Source organism: Alosa alosa, chromosome 20, assembly GCF_017589495.1.
Source record: "Alosa alosa isolate M-15738 ecotype Scorff River chromosome 20, AALO_Geno_1.1, whole genome shotgun sequence".
Lineage (NCBI taxonomy): Eukaryota > Metazoa > Chordata > Actinopteri > Clupeiformes > Clupeidae > Alosa > Alosa alosa.
The window spans coordinates 10,536,924-10,558,831 of NC_063208.1; the positions used below are offsets into that span (position 1 = coordinate 10,536,924).

The window sequence follows — 21,908 nt, forward strand, 5'->3', positions numbered from 1 at the left end:
ATAAGTCCTGATTTTCCATTATGTTGTAGAGTCGCGAAACGGCATGACCGGCGACTGAGGCAACATGATCTGAGAAGTTTAGTTGGTTGTCGAGAACAACTCCTAGATTTCTTGCAGTCCTGGTAGGTGAAACAGACAGGGAGTCAAATTTGATGTTGATGTCGTGGTGTATGGTAGGTTTAGCTGGGAGGACCAGCAGTTCAGTCTTTGAGAGGTTCAGCTGGAGGTGGTGTGCCTTCATCCATGTAGCTATGTCTGAGAGGCAATCCGAGGGTCGTGCTGAAACCAAGGGGTCATCAGGTGGAAAGGACAGATAGAGCTGTGTGTTGTCTGCATAGCAGTGGTATGAGAAGCCATGCTAACGGATAATCTGTCCCAAGGAGGTGGTGTAGATAGCAAAGAGAAGGGGCCCAGCACTGAACCCTGGGGACCCCTGTGGTGAGATGGTGAGGTGCAGATAGCTGACCAAGCCATGATACGTTAAACGAAGGCCCTGTGAGGTAGGATTCAAACCAGGAGAGAGCAGAACCGAGATTCCCATGTTAGCGTTAGCTGAGTATAGAGAGAAGGATCGCGGTGATTAACGTGTCAAAGGCAGCCGATAAGTCCAGCAGAATGAGTACTGATGACCGGCGGTCGCCCTGGCTTCTTTTAAGGCTTTTGTTTCAGAGCCGTTTGGTAGAGTGGCCGCTTTTTGAACCCAGACTGATTTGGATCCAGAAGGTTGTTCTGTGAAAGGAAGTCAGAGACCTGTTTGGAGACTGCTTCGTTCAATGCCTTTGGATAGGAAAGGCAGGAGTGAGACAGGGCGGTAGTTCTCGACTTGAGTAGGGTTGAAGCTTTCTTAAATAACGGTGTTACCCGGGCCATTTTGAACGCTGTTGGTTGGAGGTTAGTGAGGCATTGATCACATGTGTGTGATAGCTGGTCGGGCTGATGGACTGAAGTAGGCTTGTAGGTACAGGGTCCAGCGAGCATGTGGTAGGGCGGCTGCATGTCAGGAGTCTAGATACTTCACTCTCGGAGGAGAGGCGTGAATGCTGAAAAAGATGTTCCAGCAGTCCCTAGAGGTTGTAGGAGTCGCGGTATCTGAGTCAGATGCGTTGAGTGGGCATGTAGAGAATTGACTGCTGATTGCCGCCACTTTGTTTGTAAAGAATGAGGCGAGGGTATCTGCAGTAAGGCTGGATGGAGGAGGAGGCAGCTGAGGGTTGAGTAGCGATTTGAAGGTTGAGAAATGTTTTTTAAGTGTCTGTAGCGCTGTTGATTTTGTCATTGTAGAAAGCCGTCTTAGCAGCAGTGATGCTGGCTGAGAAGGAGGTCAGGAGTGTCTAGTAGTTTTGAGGTCATCAGTTAGTTTGATTTGTGCCATTTCCTCTCAGCGGCTCTGAGTTGGTGCGCTCATCGAGGAGGTATTATTTAGCCATGGATGAGAGTGTTTGGATCGAGCTGGCCTTGTGGTAAAGAGGGCACAGCTTCGTCTGGAGACACGAGCTCAGTGTGGAGCAGAGTGAGTCTGTGGCCTCATTAACCTCCAGAGAGGAGGAGGAGAAGGTGTTGAGTGGAGGTAGACCTGAGGCAACCACAGAGGAAAAGTGCGTTGGAGACAGGTTCCGGATGTTGCGGCGGAACGTGACCATCGGCTGAGGAGCCGGAGGCTGTTCTGTCAGGCTGACGTTGAACTAAATGAAGAAGTGGTCAGAAAGATGGAGAGGCATCACCATGAGGGTGTCTGTGCTGCAGTTCCGAGTGAAGATCAAGTCAAGCTCTTTGCCAGCTTTGTGGGTCGGTGGGCTTTGAACCAGTTTGAGGTCAAAGGAGTGGATCAGGGCCAAAAGTCCGCTGAGCCTGGGGTATCTAAGTGGATGTTCATATCGCCCGGAGAACAAAGCGGACAGTCATGCTCAGGGATGGAGGACAGCAGAGTGTCAAGTTCGGTCCATAAAATTAGCCTAGTTGGCCTGGGGTGGTAGATGACCAGCACGTAGAGTTTTGCTGGGGCGATCACTGTGATGGCATGGAATTCGAATGAGACATATTTGTTTGAAGGCAGTAGCGGGGTGAATTCGGGGTGATCCGAAATAAGTCATTTGCAGGCAGGTCAGAATGACCCGCCTTGCTTTTAGCTCTCTCTAAATAACTCTCTGGTTTTCTTATCCTTACTGGTCCTATTTCAGTTTTATCTTTTATTTTATTTGTTATTTATTTATTTTTTCTTGATTTTAGTATTAACTTATTTTGGACCCTTTGTGTATTTACTTGTCTATTTATTTATTCATTTATTCTATGTTTTATCTCTAGTTTTATAAGCATTGTAACATTTTTTTCCCTGGCTTGTGTCTTACTGTCTTACTGTCATCTTAACGCCTCTACTATACATCCCCCTTTTTAATTTCATTTTATTTGTCAATCTCCCATCTTTGCTTTTTTGTAAGATAGCCTCACCTGTGAAGAACTTTGGGTCAACACTGTTGTTTTAAATGTGCTATAATATTATATTATATAATATTATATAATAAAGTGACTTGACTTGACTTGAAAATGAAAAAAAAAAAAAAAAAGTAAAATATTCTAGTCAAATATCACCCGAAGGCATCAATCAAAGTAATAGGCCCTTACGACTCATCATTAGTTGACTCTGATCGCGAGAAGAGGCAGCGTGTGCTTCGAGCAACAGCTCTTCAGGATGAGTAATTGGAGAATGGAGATGGGAGACAGTGCAGAGAAAGTTGAGGACAGAAGAATTCGAAAATAATGTTTCTCGTGCTTTCTGTAATAAGCATGTTTCTTCTTCAGTAGCACTAGGACTTCATATCTTAATTCAAAGCTAATGACAGTCAGTCAACCTTTACGTAAAGAAATGGGCTAAACAAGTAGCCAAGTTAAAAGTAGCCTAAAAACAGGTCGGATCAAATTTAACAGAATGGGTTATGATTCAATGGTTGCCTATGTCTTTAGGCTTATTGAAGTTTATTTCAACTGTATATCAATTGATATCAACAATCTTATCAAAGGAACCACCCATAAACAGTAAAATAATGCTGGCACTACTGCATTATTTCCCAACCTATTTTCTAACCATACAACGTAGGTTAAACTGCCATACTGCCTTCCTTTACAAAAAATTTACTTCAGTTATGGGACAACTAGAATAGTTTGGTAACTCTGCGCAGTCACAGATTTCTGTTTGACATCCATTTGTGAGGCGAGGCATGTAACACATAGATTATAATGTTGAAAGTAATCTGGCCAGTTGCTATTTTAGCTAAAATGATTGTTCATACCAAATTTGAAGAACATGCCTTAATGCATTCTTGAGATATTGTGTTCACAAGGAAGAGACATACAGCACATGTGGGCAGAGTGACCTTGAACTTTGACCTCCAAAACCGAATCACTTTATCTTAGAGTCCAAGTAAACATTCCTACATAAGTTGAAGTACGTGCCTCAAGTCATTCTGGACTTGGGACATACATGTGGTGACAATGACAATGAACTTTCACTTCTGACCTCTATATTGATATCTACCACACATCAATGGTAGATACAGGTATGTGTATAATGAATGTTGTCGTGTGCGCACGATTTTACCGATGTTGGGCACATCAGGTCCCTGATCGCTGGTGAGCTCTTTGTTGTAGCGCAGAAAGAGAATGGTGTTCCTGAGGGTCAGAGCATGATCAAAGTATCGCTGGGCTTCCCCCTCTGCAGTGCTCTCAACCTGAACACACACACACACACATATAAGATTACACAGAGCACATAGCAAACAGACACATTCACAAATGAGATCCAATGACATTCATAAACATGCCAAAGCAAACACACACACACACACACACACCAGAGATAGACACAGTGTGTGCTAGTACTTCAAGGAAATGAGGTTGCGTGCATTTGTGTGTCAATGTGAGAAGCAGCTCACGTGCAAATATCCCTTCTGCCTTTATGAGTGCCACACACACACACACACACACACACAATCCACCCCCGTACCCTGCTCTCTCCCTCTCTCTGGACCTCATGCTTCTGAGCGCTCCGACAGCTCCACTCTGACTAGAGGGAATCTCCACCTCCTAAGGTGGCTGACTGCTGTGAGTGAGTCTTACCTTCTCCAGCTCCATCAGGAAACTGTCCAGGGTCTCGTCAGAGAGTTTGCCCACCTCAAACATGGTAACCGCATGGCTCTTCAGGTTCTGCACAAAGCACACAGAGAGATTACCGGTCACTGAAATAACAAACAGTACAGTGTGCACAAGAACAACAATGACAGACTCTCCCTCATGTAAATATAAGCACACATATATATTCTCTCTCTCTCTCTCTCTCTCATACTTTAAAATATCTATCTATAAACTACAGGAACGTCTGTCTGTTTTTCTGATATTCGCATATCTCTCGAAACGTTCGTCCGATTGATTTCAAACTTGACAGGTGTCTTGCTACAGGCACGAGTAAGTGCAGTGCCAAGTTTGACGTGGTTTGGAAAAGAAATACGAAAGATATCGGTAAATCGGTAAAAGAAGGACACATTGGCTTTCGCCGCTCTATTGTAGCCACTCCCCTTCTCACACAGCACTGTAGGCTACGAGAGATGATGTTGTGACACAGTGGCTATTCAAAACGACGTAAACATGATGTGCAATAAAATAAACTGATACTTTGAATTACCCAGGCTACTTTGGACCGTCTTTAGACTTTGAATAAACAAACGACAATTCCAACTGCAAGGTCCCAAATTGAAGGATAATGGTCCCGAATTTAAGGATGTTTCAGAATGTCACACATGCAAAGCATAACCAGCTACAGGCAATGAGTGGCAGACAGAGTGTGATGTCACTTATTGGCTATCAGAGACTGTTTTTGTGTCACATCGTTGCAAATTTCATATGATGATGCATCATTCCACAAAATGGTTGGTCTTCTCCATCATCAAGTTATTCAATAGGCTAAACATATAATCTTAACTCAAAGCTTTAGGCTTATGTCATTTTGACCAGCTACAGACAATATGTGGCAGACAGAGCGTGATGTCACTTATTAGCTATCAGAGACAGTTTTTGAGTCTCATCATTGCAAATTTCATATGATGATACATCATTCCACAAAATGGTTTGTCTTCTCGACCACCAAGTTATTCAATAGGCTAAACATATAGCCTTGACTGAAAACAGCTGTTAGGCTGGTCATTTTGATCTGTAAAAAAATGTCAAAAGCAGCCATGCTTAAATTCTGCTCACTGCATATTTATTACAATGTATTATAATATAATATTCAGTATTCATTATTGAATGCTTAGTTGGAATGATGTGTTTCTCAATCATCCTATTTTTAAAGCTGGCCTACCTGGGGGCATGTAATTGGGCTACATTTTCTAAAGGAATAGCATGTTTAAACGGGCACTAGTATTTATAATAATAATATATTTTTTTTACAGAAATATAAGAATGCTTACAAGTGCCAATAACTTTTGGGCCAGTTCATGGTACATTTAGACTAATCCTTGTTGGTCCTTGTTGCCTCTTTAATATTAAAACCAGTTTCTGATTTGCATCAGTGAATTGTTACACCCCTAACACACACACACACTCACCGGAGATAGGTTTCCCATCATAAGGAAGGCTGTGAGAGTGGAGTCAAACAGGAAGGCGATACGCTTAGTCGGAGCTGCTGGGATACTCAGACTGCTCACACTGGCCGTGTCTGGACATGGGGGGAAAGCACAGACATGGTGGAATATTAATAATGATACAAAGAGAGAACGAGAACACACACACACACACACACACACACACACACACACACACACACAAAATACTGTCACACAATACCATCCACATTAATATATCCACTAACTATTCATTCACTAGTTCACCCGTCGGTATGATTGCTATGCTTAGAGTGTATAAGTGAAGCGCATGTTTGGCAAGGTAGCTGGCCGTGGTCCTGGAGTGCCTAAGCGGAGATTGCGATAGAGCGATGACCACTTGCACACCCCTGTGTAAGGAGGATGAGTAACAGGGCAATCGGTGAAATAGAGGAGTAGGGGGAGGAGGGGGGATGATTTCGCGAACGCCAGAGCATGTGACGTGAGGAAAAGGAGGTCGGCTTAAATACCCTGGTGGCGGCAGTGGGTGAGTTAATTGCGGTCAATCATCCCTAAGGCTCCTCCCGAACTTTGTTTAGGAAACATCATTATATGTATGCATATACACTTACATCTACTAACACAAATACACACACAGTTTCCCCCTCATTTTAAATACATGAAAAATACAGATAAACAAATGTCCAATGAATCCAACTTTGGTTTATTCTAAGCAATATTCTACTTGCTCTTGGCCCTTAAAAGATAGCGTACCCTGGTCCTCCAGACTGGTGGTGTCTGTGTCAGTGGCAGAGGAGCCTGCCTCCATCACTGGGCTACCACCCTCCCATGAGAGCAGCATCTTCTGAGGGTCCATGGTGCCCCTGTTACACACACACACACACACACACACACACACACACACACACACACACACACACACACACACACACACACACACACACACACACACACACACACAGGCACACACAGGCACACACAGAAATTGTAAGTAATTGTAACTACAAAACAAGCTATAAAGAAATACAGCCCCAACATCAATAGTGTAATGCACTGACAAAGCCATAGATGTTTTGAGGTCTCACAACGCATAGTATAGTGCTAAGCAACATATTCACAGTGCCAGCGACCAGGGAGGCTTCAGGCTTAAAACAGGTCTACATGATGGAGACTGTAGTGGTGACAGGCGTACTTCAACCGGTTGACAGAGGGAGCGCTCTTCCAGGAGGGGTGAAGCTGTTCTGGGCTGATAACCTGGCCCTTCTTAAAGGCAAACCCCAGGCGACAGTACATGGATACGGCATTCTGGGAAAAGTTATGAGAGAAAAGAAGATGGTTTGTTAGATAACGGTGATGCTGCACCTCTTTAAACATCAGGTTTAGTTTTATTCAACTTCATTCAAAGTGGCTGAAAGAGTTTAGAAGGTGACCTCGAATGACAAAGCTTCTCACAGTACACCTGCTGAAGCTCTCACCACTAAGAAAGCAATCAGACACTATTGACTTTTTCAAAACCAAAATCATAGGTTGGTTTGTTGGTTTGTTGCAATTTGTTATTCAAGGCACATACTGTACTGGCAGTCTTGAAAAGGCAAAGTGCCCTCTCAGTCCAAAATACAAAAGCTAATGACTAAAGATTTTAACTGTATGTGTTCTGCTTGAAGGTGCAGCACATATGGTCTCTTATCAACACAAAATGCATCAGGATTGTTTAATTACAATTATTCAATTCAATTCAATCATTTCACTAACGACTGAATGGCAATTAAACACAATAAACACCGGTTTACATTTTTCAAAAACAGCAAGTTCATAAAAACATCTGATGCAAAGAATCAAGATGTTAATTTCAGAAAATAGCTGTGAAAAAGAGGACACTGACACACATCCATCTCATTCATTCTTTCAAAATCAAGGACTGTGTCTTCTCACTCATGAAAGGTGAGCAGTCAGCGGTCCCCAACCACCGAGCCGTGGGACATTCCTAACCGGGCCGTAGCCTACGACATGAGTTTAAAAAATGCATGAAAACTAAGTAAGGGATAATGTATTGTCCGCCGGTAATTATCAGAAAATAAGTCCCGACAGTGAGAACAGAACCCCGACGCGCAGCGGATTCGCAATAATGTCACGTTTTTACATGACATAGGCCTATATGCAGTTGTTTGATTGCACGCATGTTTGCATTTTGCAAGGTCTATTTTCTTACGTCTGTCTGTCCTGCCTTCAATACTTTACATATTGCCTTCAGCGCTGCGCAGCCTCAGGTCAGCTCACTTCACTTGATCAGTTCTTGGCGAAAGGTAGTGTCACACAAAGAATGAGCAACAAAAAACAAGCATCTTTAGCAGGTCACTGGCCAGAGTGTTCGAGAGCCACTGCAGAAATTTCTTACAGAAAAAAAGTCACCGTTAGCTGCACATTTTAGTGATGAGGACTGGGTGTCAAAACTCGCTTACCTGTGTGGGATATTCGGCATGGGTGGATTATGAACTTTCGGGCCCCTGGGCCCAGATGTATTAAGGGCCCCCCACTTATTGTCGTATATGTGGGAGGGGGGGTTGGGGGTCCTCCCCCAGAATTTTTTTTAACTTGTTTGATGTGATTTCCTGTATTCTGGTGCATTTTGGGGATGGCCAATACTAAATTCAATCAGATTCATAGCCTACATCCTGATTTGTTGATATTGAGGCAATGATTCCCTGCAAAGGCTTGAGCTTTAGGGCCCCCTGACCCCTTGGGCCCCTGGGCCTGGGCCCGGTAGGCCCGTGCAGTAATCCATCCCTGATATTCGGGTTGCTTAATGACCTCAACCTGTCACTCCAGGGGAGAATGACGACTGTCTTTAAACTGGCAGATAAAGTCGCTGTATTTAAAGCCAAGCTTGATTTGTGGGGACGAATGGGGTCGGGGTGTATTTGATATGTTCCAAACAGTATAGTGGGGGTTTTGGGAGAGACTGAGGCAGGGCCCTTTCTCTACTTCAGCTGGTTGCGATCACCTTGTTTGCTTTCAAATGAGTTTGAGCGTTAGGCTACTTCCCATCCTCCAAAGATCCACGGCAAACCAATGAGTGGGTCCGCAACCCATTTGTCAATATCCCAAATAGTCCTAACTTGTCAGCGCAGGAGGAAGAACAGTTGATCGAAATTGCAAATGACGGTGGTCTTAAGAGTGTGTATAAGGAAACCTCTCTTGCGGGTTTTTGGATCAAAACCAAAGCAGAATATCCTGATAGCCATAAAAGCGCTGAAAGCGTTGCTACCATTTCCCACCACGTATCAATACGAGGCCGGGTTTTCTGCAATGACTGCAACTAAGACCAAATTGCGCAATCGACTGGACATTTCAAACACACTGAGGGTGTCACTGTCTTCCATCACCCCCAGATAGAACCTTCTTGTTGCAGGGAAACAAGCACAGGGCTTCCACTGATTATATTAGTTCCCATGTTTTGTTCCCATATTTTGTTAAGCATGTTCACACTTGATAGATGTAGCTTCAAGTTGTTCAATTTTCATAGTTCATATTGTTCAATTTTCACTTCTTCAAGTTTTTTCACATTTTTTAAGAGTTTCTTACCTTCACTGTTCATACATAACTGGAGCTAGTTCTTTTCAAGTAATGCATGCACAACACATATGGAACATGGAACCCCCCCTCCCCGGTCCGTGAAATAAAAATGGGAATCAAACCGGTCCATGGTACATAAAAGGTTGGGGACCCCTGAGCTAGACCATAAAGCCACTATCATGAGGCACCAGGGAGGAGGATCCTCAATCTTCAGTCAAACAGAGGAGAACCCAGAGAAACTAGGACAGCTCAAATGGAATTCAGGCAACATTCAAAATCAGACACATGCTCTCAGCTAGGGGGCTCACCACAGGAAGAGCTGACCTGAGTGTGCACAAGCGAGAGAGAGAGAGAGAGAGTGTGTGTGTGTGTGTGTGTGTGTGTGTTGAAGAGCTGACCTGAGTGTGCACAAGCAAGAGTGTGTGTGTGTGTGTGTGTGTTGTGTTGTTGCATGTTCAAGTCAATATCAATGCATGAGAGAATGATGTTTGTGGGCAATGTATGCATATATGTAGGCTTGTGTTACAGTGTTGTTTTGTGGAAGTGTCTCTGTTCTGCAGTACGCAAGTTTCCCTAAAAAGCTTTAGGGAAAAGCCAGAGTAGGGTTAACCAAAATTATATTACCTTCTCTGACTCATTCAGTTTAAAAAATAAAGAAATAAAAAAATGCACTGCATGTACTAATGGAATTAGTACATGCCTGTAATTGAATACTGCACTCTGCCAATTTCAAAGCAATGAGCATCAAGAGAGGCCCAAAATAAATTCTCCGCAAACATGAGTACATTTGGGAACTTTCAATTAAATGTACAATGACACACTAATTCTCGGGCTTTTTTGGCAAGTCTATGGTTAACAGGACTGGAGAGAGGTTGTATTGTGTTGTCGGATGACATATAAGCGCCCTCTTTTCAGAGCAGGAGCATACACACTCAACCACCATTCAGCACAAAAAGCCATCAGCGCGTCCAGGGATTTGGGAAAATTGCCTCTCCATTTGGCTGTCTGTGGCCCGACAGCACACTCCGCAGTCGGGAGTCAGAGGCTTTTCAGGGGCCTGAGCAAAAACCATAATTTCTCGCCTGACAGCTACTTAGATACAGGGGGGGACGGGGGGACGGGGGGACTTTTGCTCATTTCAAAACTTACCTTCACAAGGCCCAAGTCAATCTCAAGAACATTGGCAAGCTGAAATGGGAAGCAGAGAATACATTTTTTTTTTTAAACAAATTGATAGATTATAAATTATTATTCAGTCTGCTTTGCTGTAACACTATATATACTCAAAAATGTTGCATATTGAAGCTCACCTCGGAGACGTTGGTCTGCTCATCGATGGACACAAAGATTTTGTAGAGAAGAGTCTCAAAATAATCTCCCTGCACCCGGTTCATCACAAACCCTTCGAGTGGGGGCACTACAAAAATGGATCAGAGCCATGATTGAGAGAGGAGAGAAAAGAGGATGGAGTGCAGAAGACACAGTGGAAGAAAGAGAGAAAGAGAGAAAGAGAGAAAGAGAGAAAGAGAGAAAGAGAGCAGATGGAGAGAGCGAAGAGAAGTCCGAGCTGAATGGGAGTCATAAACGTGGAGAATAATCACTTGCAAAAACAGCCCTGTTGTAATGACAGCCCGCTCACAATGTTTTCTCTGCTGCCCCATAAATGGATTTGCGATCATCCCATTATCCCCTTCAGATCAGCACACTCCACAGAGGCCCCATTACGCCACCCAGCCTCCCCAACACTGCTCCACGCTGCTCCCCCTGCCCACACACACGCACCCCACCGCACCCAAATACACCACACAGCCCTGCAGTTGGTAAACAGAGGCAAAATAACCGGGTGTTTGTGAGGAGGGTAGAAAATGGCCCAGGATAGAGAGATGGAGAGATGGAGAGATGGAGAGAGAGAGAGAGAGAGAGAGAGAGAGGGATAAGAGAAACAGGCACAAACAAAGATGAGAGGGGGTAAAATGGCACACTGCACCTGATATACAGCTGTCATCTGATATGGGCACATCCAGGTAGATGTAGCCGCGGTTGTACAGGCCTACAACACGGACAAGAGGACATGGAGACATGAGACTTAAAACATTTTTTACAAAAATCACACTTGACATACTGTTTTGGTGGTAGAACATATGTGAGACTAAAACAAGTGACTAAAACATATTGAAGCAGCACTAACGAAGATTTGCTCTCGGGGTCCCTCCACAGTTGAGAAACGCAATAATAAACAAATTAAATATGCGTCTTTTGCAACAAAGTATGAACATAACTCAGATATAATATAGAGGCATTGCACCGACAGCAGTCTGTAGAAAGAGATCTCAGAATTCCTGTATTTCGATTTCAGATGTGGGGGCAGTGTTCCAACCTGACTCTCGCCAGATGAATTTCGTTCCGCCTAGCTCCACTCATCCATCTGGGATCGATCCATTGGAGTGGTGCTTCAGAAGGCTGGGCCTTATTAAAAAATCCTTGCATAAGATTGGATAAGCCACTTGTCCGTCATCTATTGACGTGCAACTTCAACCACTCACATCGAAGCCAACCTGTGACGCTGAGAACAGTCTCACAGTCGCTTCTACGCTACGTCACATCTATGAAACTCCCGCCCTGCGTCCTGATTGGATCTACCATACAATCTCGTGCCGAAATCACTCTCAACGGAACCGATCCCAGATGGATGTGAGTGGAGCTAGGCGGAACGAGTCAGGTTAGCAGTGTTCCTCCCCCAACACAGAAAGTTGCTAGGTCGGTAATCGCCTATAGAGGGCCGCTCAGGCCAGAAGTGCCATTGGTCATGTTATGAGGTTATGTGCCATCAAAATGATTTTGGAAACGTTATGTTAAGGTAAAAAAACTCTTAAGGGTGCCTTTAAATAACTTCATCTACTCTATCTAATCTATTTTCACCTCAGCTATCGAAATCTTTCTGTCAGGCCTGTAACTGAGTTTCTTAAGGCTGACTCCAGATCATACAACAAGCTGCCTCAGAACTCCTGAGGTGAACTGAGGCTAGAGCATTTCAGAGGTCTAATCCGAACTCTCCCCTGGACTGCTGCAAACAGAGGCCATCAGAGCCTCTCCTACGCTGCTTGTGCTTTCAGTCAGGGAGCTGCCAGGTGGTCCTTCAAGGGCAGACAGAGAACACTTACTCAGAACGACATTGTACTCCATCGAGCCAGCAAGCTGGGGACCCGAATCAATCATCTTATCTATGGCCTTCTTCTCAGCCGTCGAGCAGATCTGCAATCAAACACACATTGCACAGATGCCTTCAATCTCAAAAACAACACAGAATATATGAGCTAGATCAATCACTCGCCCCGGAAAATGAACAGAAAATGACCAGCAATTTTTACTCGGTCACATAGCAAAGAAAGTTTTATTTTTTTTAAATCCATCCACTGCTTTTATTTCCCTTTACTTCTTTATTTATTATGCAAACAGCATCCAAGTCCAGGGATAAGACACCACACTAACCTCAACACTGGCCTGCCCCTCTAGTGACAGATAGAGCCCTTTAAAAGCATCTCTAAAAGGCCATGTACTCTCAGAGATAATGGTCTTTGACCGTTCTTAGCTAATTTCCCATCACTTTTAGTCCTACAAAGATGATCCTCAATAGATTTCAGCAGGGTAGAGGGTAGATTCTCATCACTAATAGTCTTCATTGGGAATTGAACCCAATGATTGCAGTTATTACAGTTATTGCTCTATTATGAACAAAAGGAATGTCAATCAAGTACCAAACCTGTCTTGTACGGTTGCCATTATCTCTGCAAGGTTATATCACCTCAACGGGCATCATGTCATAAAGTAACAAAAGTGGAAATTACTTATATCATAAGGTAACAAGAGTGGAAATATCTCCATTAAACGATACTACTGTATAACAATGTTGGAGCCACAACAATTTTGAGAAAAAATACTTATGTAAATAATATGATGAAAACATTGTTTTCTTCAAAGTGTCCACAATGGAAAGCTTGGTCAACATGCATTTGATTTAATCAAATAACATTTTTGTTTTGTTCATTTAACTTCCACTTCCAAACAGTTCTTTTAAACATATTCAAATGAAAGGTGAGGAACATCATACCGGCTCTAGTAATACAAAAAGTTTGCAATGAAAAGGTTTCATTTTAAAATTAAATGTTGCTTTTAGGTTTCACAATTCACATTAACATCACTTTGCAAAATGAGAAAATTATAAGCAACAAGAAAACCCTGAAGAAAAAAGTAAACCAATATTCAGAATCACAAAATGTACAAACAAAAACCTCCCAATGTTCAAGAAAACCCCAGCTGTGGGGGGCGCTGTGGCGCAGCAGGCTACAGCGCCCGTACCATATACGGGTCTGAGTGCCCATGGGGACCCGGGGTCGAGTCAGACCTGCGTTAATTTCCCGATCCCACCCCATCTCTCTCCCCCACTTGCTTCCTGTCTCACTGTCCACTGTCCTGTCCAAATAAAGGCAAAAAATCCCCAAAAATATACTTTAAAAAAAAAAAAAGAAAGCTCCAGCTGCTCCAGCTTCCACACTCTGTGAACAAGTTGATTCACATTACACTAGTGCCAAGCTCTGTGAGCTATAACAGGGACTCCAGGTGCTCGTACCCTGATATCGTCCTCGGTGATGTAGCCAGTCTGCACCACCCACCACGGCTCCACCGTAATCTCCACGGGTTTGGCAGGCAGGAGGTCACGCGCCGTTTTCCTGCGGAAGAATTTCTGCACGGGAGAGACAAACACTGTTTTGGATGAAGGGGGGGAAAGCAAGGCACCCTCAAAACACATGCTTACAAACACAAAGCCTTTTCACTTTATATGTTCTTGGCAAGAGATCAGACACAATACTCAAAATGTCTTCAGAGACTCTGGCTAGCATGTTGCTATAGTAACTGTCGATGCTGATTTGGCAATAGCATGGGGAAAACTTTGGTTTTTAATAATAAACGCTTTCCTTACTTTGGAGGACCTGCACTGGTTCATCAGGTCGATATACTGGTTCCTACCAATTCCCATGAGCCTAAGACCTGCAAAAGAAAAAGTAACGAATGAAATTAAGAAATAACATCAGTGTTTCAATGGCCATGAGTTAAAAGCTGAGATAGAAAGGATTGCCTTCAAATATTGGGTGAAAAACAAAACTTCATAGATCCCATTTTCAAGCTAAACTGTTAATATAATTATGGCAAAAACACCCCAAAAATCCTGAATATTTATATTTCCTTTTCAGACATAAATATTTTAAGTATATTAAGTTTAACAGGTTTTCAATTAACATACAGTTGTTTTATGCAGGAACAAAGTCCTACTGCCAATTGCACAATTGCACATTAGCACACACACACACACACACACACACACAAACACATTTATAAATTCTCTTGGTATTGTTTTACAATTCATAAGAATGGCTGCCATGTGTGACAGCTCTAACCTTGGTTACAAGAATAAGACACGTGTGTGTGTGTGTGTGTGTGTGTGTGTGTGTGTGTGTGTGTGTGTGTGTGTGTGTGTGTGTGTGTGTGTTGAGGGGGGCATCTTCTCAAATACACGCGCTCTGTCTCTCAAACACACATTCACACCGTTTTCTCTGCCTTGATGAAACACAAATGGACCAGTACACACCCTAGTGTGTGTGGGTGTTGACCTCTAGGCTTTGTGCCAGGGAAGTCATGGTGCTAAACCCACTGGGCTTACAGCAGAGAGATCCCCACCTTTCATAGAGAGATCAGAAATGATGACCATGCGCGCATACACACGATCACAAACAGACACAGCATAAAACACATACTAGCTTACGCATTCATGCATGCATACACCCACACTTACACCCCACAAAAAAGGGAAACAAAAGCTATCTTTCACATTCACGCATGACCTACCTTCACACATAGAGACAGAGACACACAGAGAGAGAGAGAGAGAGAGAGAGAGAGAGAGAGAGAGAGAGAGAGAGAGAGAGAGCAGGGGACATAGAATGCTAGACACCTTCAGCCCTCGTACCTCCCACGCCCACTGGCCTGAATGCCCTCAGTGCCCAGCAGGGTATTCTGGCACTAGTGGACTAACATATGGCCCTGAGCTCCTGAAAGGGCTTGGTCTTTCCATAAGATCTGCCCTCACACCAGGAACAGATCCATAAACTTCTCTAAACCTTCACATCATCTTACTCCCATGTCATTTAAACACACATATCACATATAGAGGGAGTGATGTTATCAATGCCATCAGCATGACTAAAACTTATCAACAGCATGTCCAAAGCTGAGCCCTTCTAATATTCATTACAGAACAACGACCTTGGGATGTGTCTTGTGTCCAGTTATCTGAACACAGCTTTTCACAAAAAGTACCGGTAATTTGAGAAAAGCACACACGCACGCACGCACTATGCACGCACGCACGCACTTCACACACACACACAAAATGATTCATGCTCTGCTACCGTTCATTCATTTAAAATCTAACAAAATTGAATTTGAGAGTGACACAACAAAACCCCCCACCACTCTTCTATAGATAGACTACTCAAATAATCCCTCTGGTGCAATGAAACTATTTGCAACATCCATGAAAAATAGTAATAGTGTGTGTGTGTACTATCACTGTGTGTGTATACTGTGTGTGTGTGTGTGTGTGTGTGTGTGTGTGTGTATACTGTGTGTGTGTGTATATACTGTGTGTGTGTGTGTGTGTGTGTGTGTGTGTGTACAGTATATACTGTGTGTGTGTGTGTGTGTGTGTGTGTGTGTGTGTGTGTGTGTGTGTGTGTGTGTGTGTGTATGTGTGTGTGTGTGTGTGTGTGTGTGTGTGTGTATGTGTGTGTGTGTGTGTATGTGTGTGTGTGTGTGTGTGTATGTGTGTGTATACTGTGTGTATACTGTGTGTGTGTGTGTGTACACCATCATACGGGCACTGAGAATAAGAGTGAACTGTGTGAATTGGAATGTCTGTACAAGCTGATGCGAAACTAAAGCTTAAGTGTGCTGACTTACAGTCGGCTGCAGTGAAGTTGGGCAGGGAGTCGTAACTCTTCTCACAGTTCATGATATCCTGGAGAGGGTTGCAAAAACAGCACATTCAAACACCTTTGCCGGTTGAGCACAGACACTACATAAATCTACCGCCATGCCTTTGGAGGGAGACAGAGGGGAATGGGCATTTGTATCTCACATGCAAATCCATCTTGGCACTCAAACGGAGTGACCTTTTCTTTAGTACCACCACAAGAGCCTCCAAAAGAGCCAAAGGGACATTTTCATTAAAAGCATTCAGTACAGAGGACACTGCACTTTAAAGCCCTTTACAATACAACATCTTTATATTCTTCCGCCATCCACAAACTACAAGGAGAAGAGTGCTACACATAATATAATCAAAAAGAACATAGCCTATGTGTAATGTGCACTAAATTTAAAGAAAAACAAAATCATGTTGTTACAAAACAAAACAAAAAACATATTTTATTATATATGCTTATTTAAGTGTCTATTAACATTTCATATATAATACTTTTGACTAACATAGCTGGACCATATTTTGCCTCATAAAATATTTTTAAACCATATTTGCTGTGATGAAACACAAATTATTTTGTAATCATGTAATAATAACAATAATCATGTGATGTCTTTTAGTAAATTTGCACATTGCGAATGTACGGTAGGTACAAGACTTAGGTACAAGACTTATTTTGGAACCTCCCAAGTCAAACTGTGTTCCTTCAAAATGCAACAGTACACGTTCTAGCAAATCAGTGTCAGAGACAGTAACAAGGACATATTCTTCAAGGTGCAACACTAGATCACATGTCCGGAGTCCAAAGTCTGGCCCCAGAATAACAGCAGCATTTTGGCAGAGCAAAACCAACACACTGGGAACCTTTATCTCTGATCAGCCTTTTCAAATAACCAAAGGAGAACAAATATACCAGCCTTTAGACACCCAATATAAACCAACCAAACAGGTATGACTCATGACCCATGACCTGACCAGACCGAAAAAGGTGTTTCATACATCAAAGTATTTCCAGCATCCACTGGATCAGACAAAGTTAGCTAGGAACAAGTACATACAGTACGGCAAGTTGTGTGCATACTAACAGCTAATAACTAACTAAAAGTCTCTTTTCAAAATGGCCTAGGTGACCCTATTTTGATGTTGCAAAACGTTGGCAACCCCAATCCTTCAGAGCATGTTGTGAGAGAGAGCGCATGTCTGCTGTAACATCCAGTCGAGGGCGGTACTTTAATTTTCCCCAAATGTCCTAGCGAGCTTATTTATATATTCGGCTAACTTTACGTGCCTGGTTGTTTTGCTACTTTGTTTGGACGTTGATCAAGCATCACAACGATTGACGTCCATCAAAGATCTCATACAGGCTGTTTAAGTTTATTTTTATGTAGCTAGATTGTAATGCAAGATCCGATTTGTTACTTAAAGCTGCAGTTGGCAAGTCTGACAGTTTGAGGGGACCTAGCCAAAATGTTGAATGTTTACAACTCTCATGCCCCTCCCACACTACCACAGAGCACCCTCTCATTAAGTTTGTGCTCGTCAGTGCGCACCAGACTACCCTGGAAATCCAGGTCTCGCGAGAGCACAATGGAATTGTCTCTGCGAGACACTCTGGCAATGAGCAATGATGCACGTTACTTTTCCCCCGATATCCCGGGGAACCAGCTAAACTGATGAAGACAGCGCTGCAACGTTGGAGGACAGTACACATTGGTCGTAGTGTTATCCGATTGTGTCGAAGTCCGAAATCATTCAGAGTAAACATGGTCTAGTGTTATCCAATTGCGTGCAGTGAGATTTTTAAATGCATGCTTGTTGCAGCCCCTCGAGTTAGCCCATTACATTGTTCGTGGCCAGACCCTTAATCTTTCTAGATTACCAGGGTCTGGATTTTCCAGGCTAGCACCAGACTTTGATTGACAGTCAGATCTCACACAGCCCTGCTCTGATTGGACCAGAAGAACCAGGAGCTGTGGATTTTTGCAAAACAGATAACAGGCTCTAAGTGGAGGTAGAAGTGTGTTTTTTTTTCTAAAACCGGCTGATTTATTTTGTTCTGTTGGAGCATAGTGTTGTTTTCAGTGAATATGATCAAAAAAATCTTGCCAACTGCAGCTTTAACTTGGATATCATGTTTTTTTTTTCATTTAATGTCTGTATATTTTTTTATGTCATGTACTGGTCATGGACCCACTAAAGATACCCACTACCTCAGCCGACCCCATTTGAATTTCAGGCAACCCCATATGGGGTCCCGACCCCAAGGTTGGGAAACGATGGGTGATGCCAAAATATTTTTAATTTGTCCAGAAAACATTTGCATTGTATAATGTTTAATATAATTATATAATAGGTGGTAGTGTAGTGGTTAAGGAGCTGGGCTAGTGTGCAGTAGCCTGAAAGTTGTTGGTTCAATTCCCGGCTTCCACCGTTGTGCCCTTGAGCAAGGCACTTAACCCCAAGTTGCTCCGAGGACAATGTGATCCCTTGTAATATAGCTGACATATGTAAGTCACTTTGGTCAAGAAGTGTCTGCTAAATGTAATGTAAAACAAAACTAAAAAAAAAATAACTTGACAGGTGGAGAAGTGTGGTACCTCCATGATGCCGATATAGTAGGAGAAGGGCGTGACCCTCAGGCCCTTCACCATGATGTCAGACAGGTGGTAAGGGTACAGCATCAGGTGATCACGACTGTACTTCAGCAGCTCTTCATAATACTTCCGTTCATCCTTTTTCACATGCCGCACTGAAATTGTACGAGAGCGGGTGTTCAGATTATTCATGCCATTCAACATTTTGCATTCCACAATGTGCATCTAGACCTATGCGAAAAACATATTACGTTACAGTGCACAAGTAAACTGTGTACACCTGGGTAAGCGACATTCTCACCTAGGTTATTGCGGAATCGTAACTGGTTACGGATGCTGTACAGAAGTACATGTTTCTCGTATTCCCTCTGGGAATTTCCAAGGCTCTGTAAAATCAGAAGACAATAACATTCAGTTATTTTCCAAGGATTCATTCAAGATCATGAAAAGATTAGTTGTAAAGCACTTTTATGTGCCGCTGTCAAAAAACAAAATCTCTACTGTACCAATACAGGTAACTTGGCTTAATGTTGAGTATTTCACTGAGGGTGAGGGCTACGGTGGCAAATTTAGCTAGCTACTGAGCCTCACAATCGGATTTGACGTGGTGGGATTTCATCGGCCGTCAGCAATTGCACATTTCCTGAAAAAAAGTCGATTTCTGTTTTTTCTTCTGAAAGACGCAGGACTGCAACTTGCGCTGCAGTTATGGTGTATGTATGTTAGCTACCTAGCTTGCTACTCAATGTAACCTGCCTTTATTAGCTATTTATTTAACCGGCTAACCAAGTGGCTAGCCGATAAAAAAAATAAAGGGCCATTGCAAAGGAATTCTAGTATGCGTTTTTCTGCCTTGGCTTTAGGATGAATGAATCATGCGAAATGCTGATGCGGTTGGTGAAAATCACCTCAGCCGCACAGCTGCACTGTCAAGCAAATGTTAACATAAATGCTTGGGAGAGGGGGCTTTGACAGATGCTCTTTACCCGTAACGTTACCAATACGACATTTATGAACGGACTGTACCTGTTTGACATTTGCTGGTAGCTTGTTCCACGGATAATTTTGTCTGATGTGAAATTCCACGTCTGTATTCATTGCTAATCTGGATCCACGGTTATGTAAATGGATGCAACGGGCTTTTGGGTAAGTCCAAGGTGACTATACCCCCCGATAATTAAAATAAGGTTTTGAGAGCAATTTAAAAGTTCGAATTCGCCTCTATCCGAATATTATTTACCCCTTTCCTATAAATGTCCACTTCCTTGTTGTATTTTCGAGCGACCGTTCGTCACGCTCTCGGCAATGTTCGTCACTTCCGTTCTAGGCGTGACTGACCACTCTTGACTGACAGGTCCCCAGTGGGTTAGGAGGTAAGAATATGATTAGCTGTGATGGTAGCCTTTAAAGGCCTATTACTACATGTGTGGGCCACTAACAGGCTACAGTAACAATGCAGCGTCGATTATTTAGAGATAGGAAGTTGTTAGGCAACAGTGCTATGCGAAATGATAATGTTCTCAAAATTGAGTTAGGTTACATGTCTCTTTGTTGAAAAAGTTTTATGCCCAGAGTTACAGAAGCCTAGGCTAGACCCTTACAATTAGCTTATTTCTGAAGTTATCACTGAACATCTATGTCAAGACTATACTGATGCCATTTTCTTTAGCTATCACCCCTTAATTAAATTCCTTTGCTTTTTTTATTATGAGTAGGCCTAAATAGTGCTGATACTATGTTGACAGACATAGACTTTATGAAGATGTAGTGACACAAAATTTATGTAGCGTTTATATTTGCCATGAAATTCTTGGAGGGGAAAGATGAGGGTCAAGTTCAGCATAAAGATAACAGTGCATGCCACTGCTGCGGGTGGCCAATATGTATAGTGTTGGGTTGCAGTCCCCATGTCAGAGGTCCTTTTGCCAAGCCAATAACTTGTTAGCTGACATCACATCCCTATGCTGCAGTGATATTCAATCTGTACAGATGCATATCTTCTTTCCTTTCCTCCTGCTTCAAAGCAAACATGACAGTAATTCGTCTTCACTTTCAGTGCCTCGGGACAACACAAAATATCCCAGCTGGTCTTCTAAGGGACTGAGGATGGGAGTGACAGTTTACACCAGTGTTTTTCAACCACTGTGCCGGGGCACACTAGTGTGCCGTGAGAGATCATCAGGTGTGCCGCAGAAAATTACCCAAATGTCACTCACTGGTCCAGAAAACCAACTGTTGCATCAAAGAATTTATAACCACATGCTCTCATTGATTGTATGATTGCACTATTTGTGGTATGCAGGCATTGTACAACAGGGGCCCCATATCCAGTATTCAACGAATCATTACATATCCAGTTCATAACAACAATTAAATTAGATATAGTCACCTACAAATGAAACAGAGGGCGCTTGTTTTATTGAGCAGGTCTTGCATAGAAGCCATAATAAGGCCATATCTGTGTATTATTTGACATTTTAGGCTATGGTATGTTTATTTTTTCTTCACACAGGATGTTAGTGTGCCGTGGGCCATTTTAAGTGTCAAAAGTGTGCCGTGGCACAAAAAAGGTTGAAAAACACTGGTTTACACAACTGAGCTGTTTTATTTTTGTCAACACCTGATTCTGAATGAGAATACAACAGATATTTTATTCATAGGCTGCATAATTCGGCTATTTCCCCAAGTAACGGTTGTAACCTGCAGGGACAGCCTTGCCTAATTTCACCTCAAGTTTGTCGAGGGTCATTATCTGCTTTAGCACAGTTTTGGATGGGGACTGAGATTTCCCAATAAATGTTTGTTTTGGAAAAAAAGTTTCATACCGAAGCACACACCAACCTTAAGTGGTACTAATAATTATTGATCAGAACTAATCTCATGGCAGGCCGGGTCCTTATCTACAGTAGCCTACTCCATGATGACTGTGGCTAGAAATGATTTTCTTTCACTTCATCTCAAAGATTTCTCTTGGGTAGGAAAGCAAGCGTCAGCCGTTAACCCAGCCTGCTCCAATAGAACATTAGGAAAAAGACCAGAGCTTAGTTTTCAATTTTTTTACAGATCAGGGTACCAGTAATCTCTCAACTCAACAAT

General features: G+C 42.8%; 1 protein-coding gene across 3 annotated transcripts in view; it reads right to left on the reverse strand.

Moving 5' to 3' along the window:
- fam91a1 (family with sequence similarity 91 member A1) overlaps positions 1-20,118 on the reverse strand; it is a 29,156-nt gene extending 9,038 nt beyond the window's left edge. For all 3 annotated transcript variants that reach the window (XM_048229862.1, XM_048229861.1, XM_048229863.1), the window contains exons 1-15: positions 19,839-20,118; positions 19,114-19,198; positions 18,816-18,967; positions 16,197-16,254; positions 14,161-14,228; positions 13,810-13,923; positions 12,344-12,434; positions 11,170-11,232; positions 10,493-10,599; positions 10,332-10,370; positions 6,802-6,914; positions 6,363-6,472; positions 5,595-5,704; positions 4,111-4,197; positions 3,593-3,722 (exon numbers count right to left, since the gene is read on the reverse strand). In XM_048229862.1, coding sequence (XP_048085819.1) covers positions 3,593-3,722; positions 4,111-4,197; positions 5,595-5,704; positions 6,363-6,472; positions 6,802-6,914; positions 10,332-10,370; positions 10,493-10,599; positions 11,170-11,232; positions 12,344-12,434; positions 13,810-13,923; positions 14,161-14,228; positions 16,197-16,254; positions 18,816-18,967; positions 19,114-19,198; positions 19,839-19,910 — 1,399 coding nt within the window. In that variant the 5' untranslated portion in view covers positions 19,911-20,118. The remainder of the gene's footprint in view (positions 1-3,592; positions 3,723-4,110; positions 4,198-5,594; positions 5,705-6,362; positions 6,473-6,801; positions 6,915-10,331; positions 10,371-10,492; positions 10,600-11,169; positions 11,233-12,343; positions 12,435-13,809; positions 13,924-14,160; positions 14,229-16,196; positions 16,255-18,815; positions 18,968-19,113; positions 19,199-19,838) is intronic.
- Positions 20,119-21,908: the final 1,790 nt, after the last annotated feature.